We start from the raw sequence: 13,508 nt of genomic DNA on the forward strand, positions 1-13,508 counted from the left end.
TGAATGTGAAGAAGAGGAGAGAGATGGGGTGAATGTGAGGAAGAGGAGAGAGATGGGGTGAATGTGAGGAAGAGGAGAGAGATGGGGTGAATGTGAGGAAGAGGAGAGAGATGGGGTGAATGTGAGGAAGAGGAGAGAGATGGGGTGAATGGGAAGAAGAGGAGAGAGAGATGGGGAAACATTCAGAGTGATTGGGTGAGGGGAGGGGGAGGGAAGGGGATTGGGGTTACCATGGAAACTGCTTTCTCATGCGCACAGCTGGTCCCTATGGAAACGTACATATTGAATTTACCATGGAGACGACCGCTCACAGTCAGACTGTGAGGGGAATTCAGACCCGAACCATCCCAGGGTAACCACACACACACAGATGGACGCTCATACATATGCACTGATGCGCACGTGCACATAATACACACATGCACTAATACACTCACACGCACGCGCACACACACACACAATTTCTTGCATCCATCGTCTCTCCTCTACTGCTTCTCAAACCCCATTGGAGAAGAAGGTCAGAGGGGAGGAACCTTCTCCTGGAATACAGTTGACAAAGGATGTGAGGAAATAGGAGGCGAGGACATAGGATATGAGGAATCACAGAAAGACTAATGAAGAGCCAGATTTCTTTCGGAAGGTCTCTTCCAACGTGACATCATGGCTTAGCACCATCTAGTGGTGAACAGTATACACTCTGTATAGTCATCAAACATACATACACATAGGGATGGGATATTTTTCACATAGATAAGTTGTGTGTGTGTGTGTGTATGTGTGTGTGTGTGTTCCAGGTATTCAGCTGACTGCTGAGGGGGAGACTGATCTGTCCTCTCAGGTGGAGGGGCTCCATCAGCTTCTACAGGACAAGCAGAAGGAGCTGCACCAGATAGTCGAACACACACACACACACCTGGAGCAGGGCTTGCAGCTACGCCACCTACAGAGTCAGGTCAACCAGGTAAACACACACACACACACACACACACACACCTGGAGGAAGGCTTGCAGCTACGCCACCTACAGAGTCAGGTCAACCAGGTAAACACACACACACACACACACACACACACACACACACACCTGGAGCAGGGCTTGCAGCTACGCCACCTACAGAGTCAGGTCAACCAGGTAAACACACACACACACACACACACACACACACACACACACACACACCTGGAGCAGGGCTTGCAGCTACGCCACCTACAGAGTCAGGTCAACCAGGTAAACACACACACACCTGGAGCAGGGCTTGCAGCTACGCCATCTACAGAGTCAGGTCAACCAGGTAAACACACACACACACTCACACACACACACACACACACACACCTGGAGCAGGGCTTGCAGCTACGCCATCTACAGAGTCAGGCCAACTAGGTAAACACAGACACACACACACACACACACACACCTGGAGCAGGGCTTGCAGCTACGCCACCTACAGAGTCAGGTCAACCAGGTAAACACACACACACGAACACACACACGAGTAGCACGCAAACTCACACATCCACTTACGAACACACACACGCACGTATATAATGTGTATATGTACTGTATATGACCTTGGCCTCATGTCCACTTCCAGGTTCAACCGTAACCACAAACAGGTACACACACAAACACACACTCCCACACATGAACAGAAACCTGCACAGACACACACACACACACACACACACACACACACACACACACACACACACACATATATGTATATAACGTTTATATGTAATGTTTATCTATATGTGTGTGTGTGTGTTCCCAGGTGCTGGGCTGGATCAGTGAAGGAGAGGTGATGTTGTCTTCCTGTATGGTGAACTCCAGCTCTCTGTCCGAGGCTGAACAGCTACAGAGAGAACATGAGCGCCTCCAACAGGCCATAGAGGTAACTACACCCACTGCAAACCAGTCACTGTAATGCAAACAAACTCTATTGACATAAAGCAATGTTGTCAAATCAGTTTTTATAAGTGTTCCTCTCTCTCTTTGTATCCCCCCCTCGCCCCCATTTGGTCCCTCTCTACCCTTTCCCCCTCCCCTTCTCCTCCCCCCAGTCTCTGCTTCATGCTGACTCTCTCCAGAGGACCCACCAGGTGGCGCTGGCGCTGCAGCAGCGGGCAGAGCTGCTGGTGAGGGCGGGCCACTACGACCCAGAGGCAGTGAGGGCGTGTGCCCAGACGGTGGCGCTACACTGGCAGACCCTGATGCTGCGAATGGAGGACCGCCTCAAACTGGTCAACGCCTCCGCAGCCTTCTACCGGACCTCACAACAGGTGAGTCAGAGTCACTATCTCCTTATCAACCTCAACCCTAACCCTTGTGTCCACACCCACGTTCAACCCTAACCCTCGTGTCCACACCCACGTTCAACCCTAACCCTTGTGTCCACACCCACGTTCAACCCTAACCCTCGTGTCCACACCCACGTTCAACCCTAACCCTCGTGTCCACACCCACGTTCAACCCTAACCCTTGTGTCCACACCCACGTTCAACCCTAACCCTCGTGTCCACACCCACGTTCAACCCTAACCCTCGTGTCCACACCCACGTTCAACCCTAACCACAAACCTAATCCCCACACCTCTTGTAGCCTCAGCCCAGGATTTAATAACCAGCTGTAATAGCAGGCTATAATAACCTGCTGTAATAGCAGACTATAATAACCTGCTGTAATAACATGCTATAATAACCAGCTGTAATAGCAGGCTATAATAACCAGCTGTAATAGCAGACTATAATAACCAGCTGTAATAGCAGGCTATAATAACCAGCTGTAATAGCAGGCTATAATAACCAGCTGTAATAGCAGGCTATAATAACCAGCTGTAATAGCAGACTATAATAACCAGTTGTAATAGCAGGCTATAATAACCAGCTGTAATAGCAGACTATAATAACCAGTTGTAATAGCAGGCTAAAAATAAACAGTTATAATAGCAGACTATAATAACCAACTGTAATAGCAGGCTATAATAACTAGCTGTAATAGCAGGCTATAATAACCGGCTGTAATAACAGGCTATAATAACCAGCTGTAATAACAGGCTATAATAACCAGCTGTAATAGCATGATTTATAACCGGCTGTAATAACAGGCTATAATAACCAGCTGTAATAACATGCTATAATAACCAGCTGTAATAGCAGGCTATAATAACCAGCTGTAATAACATGCTATAATAACCAGCTGTAATAGCAGGCTATAATAACCAGCTGTAATAACATGCTATAATAACCAGCTGTAATAGCAGGCTATAATAACCAGCTGTAATAGCAGGCTACCAGCTGTAATAACAGGCTATAATAACCAGCTGTAATATCAGGATTTAATAACCGGCTGTAATAACAGGCTATAATCCCCAGCTGTAATAGCAGGCTATAATAACCAGCTGTAATAACAGGCTATAATAACCAGCTGTAATAGCATGATTTATAACCAGCTGTAATAACAGGCTATAATAACCAGCTGTAATAACAGGCTATAATAACCAGCTGTAATAGCAGACTATAATAACCAGCTGTAATAGCAGGCTATAATAACCAGCTGTAATAACAGGCTATAAAACCAGCTGTAATAACAGGCTATAATAACCAGCTGTAATATCAGGATTTAATAACCAGCTGTAATAGCAGGCTATAATAACCAGCTGTAATATCAGGATTTAATAACCAGTTGTAATAACAGGCTATAATAACCAGCTGTAATATCAGGATTTAATAACCAGCTGTAATAGCAGGCTATAATAACCAGCTGTAATATCAGGATTTAATAACCAGTTGTAATAACAGGCTATAATAACCAGCTGTAATATCAGGATTTAATAACCAGCTGTAATAGCAGGCTATAATAACCTGCTGTAATATCAGGATTTAATAACCAGCTGTAATAGCAGTGGCTGGAGATCCAGCACCATTCAATCGGACAGAGACATCATTGGAATTCAGAGGTTCAGCACCACATGGCAGTGGACAGCGACCATGTGTATATACTTGTTTGTTTCCCCCCAGGTATGTGGTGTGTTGGAGAGCCTGGAACAGGAGTATCGTAGGGACGAAGACTGGTGTGGTGGCGGAGAGAGGCAGGGGAGCAGGGGCCAGCCGGAGCACCTCATTCCCCTCATCAACAAACACATGGAACAAAAAGAAGCCTTCCTCAAGGTACAGAGAGAGAGAGAAAGAGAGCGAGAGAGAGAGGACAGAAAGCGAGAGGAAAGAAAGACAGAGAGAGGACAGAAAGACAAAGCGAGGACAGAAAGGCAGAGATATGACAGAAAGATGGATAGAGGACAGAAAGATGGATAGAGGACAGAAAGATGGATAGAGGACAGAAAGACGGATAGAGGACAGAAAGACGGATCGAGGACAGAAAGACGGATCGAGGACAGAAAGATGGATAGAGGACAGAAAGATGGATAGAGGACAGAAAGACGGATGGATGATGGTAAAGAGACAGTTTTTAGCTACAGTCTCTGTTGGTATGTTTTAACCCCTTGTTTCCTGCAGGCATGCACCCTGGCCAGACGCAACGCAGAGGTCTTCCTCAAGTACATCCACCGCAACAGCGTTACTATGGCAACCATCTCCGGGCACAGTGCAGGCGCAGAGGTCACTGGTCACTCCCGTGTGCCTGAGCAGCAGGTCAAAGGTGAGCCAACACACAGTTACATTACACATGAACACATATACACACACACACACACACACACACACACACACATGCAAACACACACACACACACAGAGAGACAGAAGAGCATCCGTATGCATGATGATGATATTTCTGCCACTGTGTTTATACCTGGCAGTTTAAATGTGTGTTCCTCTTATAGGTATCCTCAGTGAGCTCCTGCAGAGGGAGAACAGGGTTCTACATTTCTGGACTCTGAAGAAGCGTCGTCTGGACCAGTGTCAACAGTACCTGCTGTTCCAGAGCCACACCCAACAGGTGAGTTTGCCACGCCTCCTTTAGATGAGTCCACACCCAACAGGTGAGTTTGCCACACCTCCTTTAGATGAGTCCACACCCAGTTTGGGAAACCTGAGTTGAGATGTAGAATTATGACAGAACCATGTTGGCACCCAGACAATTACATTACCCTGAAAATGGTTTGTCCTCCTCTCTCTCTCTGACTCTCTGTCTCTGTTTCTCTGTCTCTCTGTCTCTCTCTGTCTCTGTCTCTCTCTCCCTCTCTCCCTCTCTCTCTCTCGCTCTCTCCCTCTCTCTCTCTCCCTATCTCTCTATCTCTCTCTGTCTCTCTGTCTCTGTCTCTCTCTCTCTCTCTCTGTCTCTGTGTCTCTTTTCTCTGTCTCTGTCTCTCTCCCTCTTTCTCTCTCTCTCTCTCTTTCTCTCCCTCTCTTTCTCTCCCTCTCTTTCTCTCCCTCTCTCTCTCTCTCTCTCTCTCTCCCTCTCTCTCTCTCTCTCTCTTCTCTCCCTCTCTTTCTCTCCCTCTCTTTCTCTCCCTCTCTCTCTCTCTCTCTCTCTCTCTCTCCCTCTCTCTCTCCTCTCTCACTCTCTCTCTCTCTCTTCTCTCTCTCTCTCTCTCTCTCTCTAGGCGTTGGATTGGCTGCAACAGAGTGGTGAGCACTACCTGTCCACTCACACATCGCCAGGGGCAACCAGTGCAGAGACCCAGGACCTGCTGGCTCAACACAGGGAATTCTGTATTTCGGCTAAGGTGAACACACACACACACACACACACACACACACACACACACACACACAACACACACACACACACACACAAATGCTTACTCACACACTACAAAGGTGATGTGTATATCAGAACAGTTCCCACAATCCATTTCTCCCCTCTACCTCCTCCCAGCACACTCAGGAGAAGGTGCACCTGCTGATTCAGCTGGCAGAGAGCATGCTGGGTAAGGGGCCACTCCCACAGGGTGGAGCTACGGAGGTGTGTGTCGACGGTGGACAAGCGCTACCGAGAGTTCTCCATGCGCATGGGCCAGTACCGGAACACACTGGAGACGGCACTGGGAGGCTGCACTCAGGTGTGTGTGAGGGTTGGAGTGTGTGTTTCTTGATGACTAGTTGCTTTCCATGTGTGTGAGGGTGACTGAATGTGTTTGGCTGGTGGGTGTATGTGTGTGTGAGGGTGACTGAATGTGTTCGGCTGGTGGGTGTATGTGTGTGTGAGGGTGACTGAATGTGTTTGGCTGGTGGGTGTATTGTGTGTGAGGGTGACTGAATGTGTTCGGCTGGTGGGTGTATTGTGTGCGTGAGGGTGACTGAATGTGTTTGGCTGGTGGGTGTATTGTGTGTGTGAGGGTGACTGAATGTGTTTGGCTGGTGGGTGTATGTGTGTGTGTATCAGATTCCAGGTCAATCAGAGATAGATTGATTTATGCATGGGCTTTTTGCCATGTCTGTTTCCTTCATGTCAATGAAGTTCTCTGAGTGGTATTGAATTGTCTCTGTGTACGGTGTCCCTGTAGGACAATAAGGACCTGGAGCTGGAGCTCATCCCCAACAGCCTCTCTGACTCTGACCCCGAAGTGAACCTGAACGACCCTAACCACGAGGTCAGCGACGAGAAGAGGAGGACGGCCAGGAAGAAAGAGTGAGTCCAACAGAGAAAGAGAGAGAATGAGAGAGAGGGGGAAACGGAGAGAGGGTACGTGTGTGTGTGTGTGTGTGTGTGTGTGTGTGTGTGTGTGTGTGTGTGTGTGTGTGTGTGTGTGTGTGTGTGTGTGTGTGTGTGTTGTGTGTGTGTGTGTGTGTGTGTGTGTGTGTGTGTGTGTGTGTGTGTGAGAGAGAGAGAAGAGGGAGAGACAGAGAGATAGTGGGATAATTGTATTTATTGAAAAAGAAGCCAGTTTCTTGGTACTCCTACAGGTATATCATGTCAGAGCTTCTCCAGACGGAGAGGGTGTATGTGAAGGATCTGCAGGAGTGTATTGATACCTACCTGTGGGAGATGACCAGTGGCTCTGAAGAGATCCCCACCAGGATCGCCAACAAGGATGACGTTGTCTTTGGGAACATCCAGGACATTTACGAGTTCCATAACAGGTGTGTATATCACAGTCTGTATAGCACAAGCTGTGTGTAATGTATGGTGTTTAGCACATATCATTAAATAGAACACAAATGGAATTTATCCCGAGCCAATATGGCCGCCATTATCCCATTCTAGAGTTCTGCAGGTCTATGACATTATACTGTATGTCTCTATGGTATAGCACAGAGGTATTACAATATTACCTTACCAGGTCCTGACTCCTGCTGCTTTTCTGTTCTACCTGATAATTAATTGCACCCTCATGGTGTCTCAGGTCTGAATCAGTCACTGCTTAGAGGGGAAGAATTAAAAAAGCAATGGAACTGGCTTCAAGGTCCATGTTTGAGTTTGAGGGGTGTAGGCACAGCATAACAGATGTGTGTATAGTGTATAATGATGGTTTGTGTTTTGTTGCAGTATTTTCCTGAAGGAGCTGGAGAACTACGAACAGCTACCTGAGGATGTGGGTCACTGCTTCGTCACCTGGGTAACCACCAAGACCACCAAATTATGTCTGATAGAGAGAGAGAGAGAGAGAGAGAGAGGACACATTGGAAAGAATTAACAAAAGAACAGAGCAAACTAGAATGCTATTTGGCCCTGAACAGAAAGTACACAGTGGCAGAATACCTGACCACTGTGACTGACCCAAACTTAAGGAAAGCTTTGATTATGTACAGACTCAGTGAGCATAGCCTTGCTATTGAGAAAGGCCGCCGTAGGTAGACATGGCTCTCAAGAGAAGACAGGCTATGTGCACACTGCCCACAAAATGAGGTGGAAACTGAGCTGCACTTCCAAACCTCCTGCCCAATGTATGACCATATTAGAGACACATATTTCCCTCAGATTACACAGATCAACAAAGAATTCGAAAACAAACCCAATTTTGATAAACTCCCATATCTACTGGGTGAAATTCCACAGTGTGCCATCACAGCAGCAAGACGTGTGACCTGTTGCCACAAGATAAGGTCAAGCAGTGAAGAACAAACACCATTTTAAATACAACCCATATCTATGTTTATTTATTTTCCCTTGTGTTATTTAACCATTTGTACATTGTTACAATACTGTATATATATATATAATATGACATTTGTAATGTCGTTATTGTTTTGAAACTTCTGTATGGGTAATGTTTACTGTTAATTTTTATTGTCTATTTCACTTTTGTATATTATCTACCTCACTTGCTTTGGCAATGTTAACATATGTTTCCCATGCCAATAAAGCCCCTTGAATTGAATTGAGAGAGAGAGGGAGAGAGAGAGAGAGTGTGTTTGTGTTCCAATGAATCACAGTACTGCGGGAGTGTTGTCTGAACCTCAACTTTTCTCTCTCTCTCTCCCTCTCTCTCTCTCTCTCTCTCTCTCTCTCTCTCTCTCTCTCTCTCTCTCTCTCTCTCACTCTCTCTCTCTCTCTCTCTCTCTCTCAGGCAGATAAGTTCCACATGTATGTGACGTATTGTAGAAATAAACCAGACTCCAGCCTTCTGATCCAGCAACATGGGGCAGGCTTCTTTCAGGTGACACTCTCCATTTCCCTTCTTCTTTCTTTTTCTCTCTCTCTTTCTCTCACTCTCTTTTCCACATCTGAGCATAATACAGTTAGTCTGTAGATGGCGATCACTGTTCAGTGTAGCGTCTCTGCAGCCCTGATTTTACGCTGTGTGTGTATGTGTGTAGGAGGTCCAGAGGAGACATGGTCTTGCTAACTCCATCTCCTCAGCGCTCATCAAGCCAGTTCAGCGCATCACCAAGTACCAGCTCCTTCTCAAGGTACAGAACATGAGAAATACTGATGTGTGTTGGTTTAACAAGACACTATTCTTATGCTCTCTGTCTCGCTGTCTCTCTGTCTCGCTGTCTCTCTGTCTCACTGTCTCGCTGTCTGTCTGTCTGTCTGTCTGTCTGTCCAGGAGTTGTTGGCATGTTGTGAGGAGGGAAAAGGCGAGATCAAGGAGGGTCTGGATGTCATGCTGAGTGTTCCAAAGCGAGCCAACGATGCCATGCATGTTAGCATGCTAGAGGGTGAGCTGATTGTGAGCTCATGTGAGCTGATGTGAGCTCACTTATTGTTCTATGATGTCGCTTCCTGCTGTATGATGTCACTTTCTGCTGTATGATGTACCATCCTGCTGTATGATGTACCATCCTGCTGTATGATGTAACATCCTGCTGTAAGATGTGACATGACTTCCTGCTGTATTCCTATCCCAGGTCTGGAGGAGGGCTTGGAGGTGCAGGGAGAGCTGCTCCTGCAGGATACCTTTCAGGTGTGGGATCCTAAATCCCTTATCAGGAAAGGCCGGGAACGCCACCTGTTCCTGTTCGAGCTCTCGCTGGTCTTCAGTAAAGAGATAAAGGACTCCTCCGGACGTATCAAGTACCTCTACAAGAGCAGGCTGAGGGTACTATACTATACTATACTATACTATACTACTCTATAGCATACCATACCATATCATACTATACCATACCATACTATACAATACTATACCGTACTATAGCATACTATACTATACCATATCATACTATACCATACTATACCATACCATATCATACTATACCATACCATATCATACTATACCATACCATATCATACTATACCATACCATATCATACTATACCATACTATACTATACTAAAGCATACCATACTATACAATACTATACCGTATTATAGCATACTATACCATATCATACTATACTATACTATACCATATCATACTATACTATACTATACCATATCATACTATACCATACCATACCATACCATACTATACCATACTATACCATACGATACTATACTATACTATACCATACCATGTCATACTATACCATATCATACTATACTATACTATACTATAGCATACCATACCATACTATAATATACTATACAAATATCATACCATACTATACTAATACCATACTATACCATACTATACTATACCATACCATAAAATACCATGCCATACCATACAATACTAAACTAATACCATACTATACTGTACTATACTGCACCGTACCATACTATACCATACTGTAACATACTGCACCATACTGCACCGTACCATACTGCACCATACCATACTGTACTCCCATCTAAACTATACACATAGTAAAACACCTATACAATATTACTCTGCCACACCAAGTACCTCTACAAGAGCAGGCTGAGGGTACTGTACTATACCATTCTATACTATACCATACCATACTAAACAATACTATAATATGCCATACTATACCATACTATACAATACTATACCATATCATATTATACCATACCATACTATACTATACCATACCATGCCATACCATACAATACTAAACTAATACCATACTATACAATACCATACTATACCATACCATACTATACCATACCATACTATATCATTCTATACCATACCATACAATACTATACTATAGCATGCAATACCATACTATACCATACTATACTATGCCATGCTATACCATACTACACCATACCATACCATACCATACTATACCATACCATTCTATACCATACTACACCATACCATACTATACAATACTATACCATACCATACTATACAATACTATACCATACCATACTATACAATACTATACCATACCATACTATACAATACTATACCATACCATACTATACAATACTATACCATAAACATAGTAATACACATATAAAATATTAGTCTACCACACCAGGTACCTCTGCAATAGCAGCCTGAGGGTATGGCTACAACACGTATATACTTTCATGCATTCTACATCCCATATACCCCACCTCGTTTCCCAAAGGAAACATTAACTGCCTTGTGTCCTCTTCCAGACGTCAGAGTTGGGGGTGACAGAGCATATTGAGGGGGACCCCTGTAAGTTTGCTCTGTGGGTGGGCCGTACCCCCACCTCGGACAACAAGACCGTCCTCAAGGTAACAGCCAAATATATTCTCAAGTGCACTCTCCTACTGCCTGTCATCTCTGGTGAACCTTTTCATGTGCACTCTCCAACTGCATATCAGTGCTAGAGGCATCACTACAGACTCGGGTTTGATTCCAGGCTGTATCACAACCGGCCGTGATTGGGAGTCCCATAGGGTGGCGCACAATTGGCATTGCGAAGCCCGGGTTAGGGCTTGGCCCGGGGTAGGCTGTCATTGTAGATAATACATTGTTCTTAACTGACTTGCCTAGTTAAATAAAGGTTCAATAAACAATTAAAACATCTCTGGTGAACCTTTTCACGTGCACTCTGAACCTTTTCACGTGCACTCTCCTCTGATGTGGCTTCTGTTGTGCTTTCCTATATTTACTTTACTATCTGTTTGTCTCGTTTTATCACTATCTCCTGCCCTCCCCCTTCTCTCTCTCCCTTTCTCACTCCCCTCCCGTTCTCTATCTCTCTCTCTATCACCCTCCCTCCCTCCCTCCCTCCCTCCCTCCCTCTCTCTCTCCCCCTCCCTCCCTCCCTCTCTCTCTCCCCCTCCCTCCCTCCCTCCCTCTCTCTCTCCCCCTCCCTCCCTCTCTCTCTCTCCCTCCCTCCCTCCCTCCCTCCCTCCCTCCCTCCCTCCCTCCCATCCATCCCTCCCCAGGCCTCATCTCTGGAGCTGAAGCAGGAGTGGGTACGTAGCGTGCGTCAGGTGATCCAGGAGAGACGTGGCCATCTGAGAGGAGCGCTGAGGGAGCCCATCCCCCTCCCCAAGACCCCCGCCCCCACCCTGGTCCGCACGCGCAGCATCAACAGGAGGTTTGTACATACATGCACACACACAGCCCACTTCCTCTCTTGTCTCTTGTACTGCTATTTATGGTCTGTTTACATATATTTTATTTATAATTATATAACAATATTTTAGGTTGACAATAATTATATTACAGAATTTGTGATATATCACATGCCTTACTTTTATTCTCCTTCATCAGTAAAATCAGGATTATGTCTCTACTGCCATTCATTCACATTAGACTGGGTTGGATTTCTCCCTGTCCAATATGGCTGCCATTCATTCACATTAGACTGGGTTGGATTTCTCCCTGTCCAATATGGCTGCCATTCATTCACATTAGACTGGGTGGGATTTCTCCCTGTCCAATATGGCTGCCATTCATTCACATTAGACTGGGTTGGATTTCTCCCTGTCCAATATGGCTGCCATTCATTCACATTAGACTGGGTTGGATTTCTCCCTGTCCAATATGGCTGCCATTCATTCACATTAGACTGGTTGGGATTTCTCTCTGTCCAATATGGCTGTCATTCATTCACATTAGACTGGTTGGGATTTCTCCCTGTCCAATATGGCTGCCATTCATTCACATTAGACTGGGTTGGATTTCTCTCTGTCCAATATGGCTGCCATTCATTCACATTAGACTGGGTGGGATTTCTCCCTGTCCAATATGGCTGCCATTTTCACCCCATTCTGGAACTTTGATAGGATCTCTATGGGTTTTATTATGTAAGTTTAATCAGTTTGTGTGGTGCGTATCATGATATTTTTGATGTGTACGCGTCACCCCCCAGAGACACCAATGAGGATGCAGACAGCCTGGGAGATGCCAGCAGCCAGCCGGACACCGTCTCCATTGCCTCCCGCACCTCTCAGAACACAGCAGACAGCGACAAGGTAGAGACAGACTACACTACCCAGCAGCCACCACTGTTTACACAAAAAGTACCCAAGAGTGATCTGTTCTGAGTGTGTATATATACTCATACAGAGACTCTAAGAGCTTCTAAGAGTGTATGAGTTTTTATTGACGTTCTATGAGTGTAGGGACTTCCTTTGCTAATGGAACATAGCCACTGCCAAGCCTGAGGCAGGGTTGTTTCTGACGCATACAGTCCACATTCAAAGTTCCCAAAAGCCAAACGTCAAAAACATTCAATGAGATCCAAGGAAATGGTGCAACAAAATAGATGATTGATTTTTCTTATATCTAACTAAAGTGATTCTCTAATCAACTTAAGGCATAGATTACTTGACATGAAAATGCATATTATGTTCTGTTTGTATGTCTGGTCAAAACTCTAAACCATCTAGCTAGGACTCCCTCCACCCCCGAAGGCCCAACTTCCTGTCTTTATCCTACCACTAACACACTTAACACAGTACAATGAATGGGCAAGAGGGGGGCAGAAACTAAGTTACACTAATAACAAATTAATATACCTCAACCAGGTAAATATAAATCATAAAGGTACCTAATAATTCATCACATACATTCATATATTTACACACAGATACATGGAGCTCTGCATGTTCTGTCTTTTATCCAACTATGTCTAAATCGGCTCTAACATACCGGCCCCTAATTGTTAACTGCACTGACACACGCCTCCACCACACGCCCCATTAGCCAGGAGTTCCTTGGAGCTGTGTCATCCACGATGGAAACAAGGTCACCAGGACTGAAGTTTCTCTTAGTTTTCTTCCACTTGTTCCACTCCTGCATAAGTGGAAGATACTCCCT

The 13,508-nt window shown here is 45.3% G+C and overlaps 1 protein-coding gene across 1 annotated transcript in view; it reads left to right on the plus strand.

Moving 5' to 3' along the window:
* The window catches only part of LOC110527243 (kalirin), a 59,624-nt gene that overhangs the window by 22,670 nt on the left and 23,446 nt on the right, over window positions 1-13,508 (plus strand). The window contains 19 exon segments of the mRNA XM_090207650.1: window positions 795-961; window positions 1,775-1,894; window positions 2,064-2,282; window positions 4,020-4,169; window positions 4,515-4,656; window positions 4,840-4,955; window positions 5,563-5,685; window positions 5,838-5,894; window positions 5,896-6,021; window positions 6,466-6,590; window positions 6,866-7,042; window positions 7,449-7,518; window positions 8,470-8,559; window positions 8,720-8,812; window positions 8,953-9,064; window positions 9,254-9,444; window positions 10,865-10,966; window positions 11,627-11,781; window positions 12,559-12,661. Coding sequence (XP_090063776.1) covers window positions 795-961; window positions 1,775-1,894; window positions 2,064-2,282; window positions 4,020-4,169; window positions 4,515-4,656; window positions 4,840-4,955; window positions 5,563-5,685; window positions 5,838-5,894; window positions 5,896-6,021; window positions 6,466-6,590; window positions 6,866-7,042; window positions 7,449-7,518; window positions 8,470-8,559; window positions 8,720-8,812; window positions 8,953-9,064; window positions 9,254-9,444; window positions 10,865-10,966; window positions 11,627-11,781; window positions 12,559-12,661 — 2,438 coding nt within the window.

The sequence above is a fragment of the Oncorhynchus mykiss genome, chromosome 18 (genome assembly GCF_057628025.1).
Source record: "Oncorhynchus mykiss isolate SJ-2025 chromosome 18, ASM5762802v1, whole genome shotgun sequence".
NCBI lineage: Eukaryota > Metazoa > Chordata > Actinopteri > Salmoniformes > Salmonidae > Oncorhynchus > Oncorhynchus mykiss.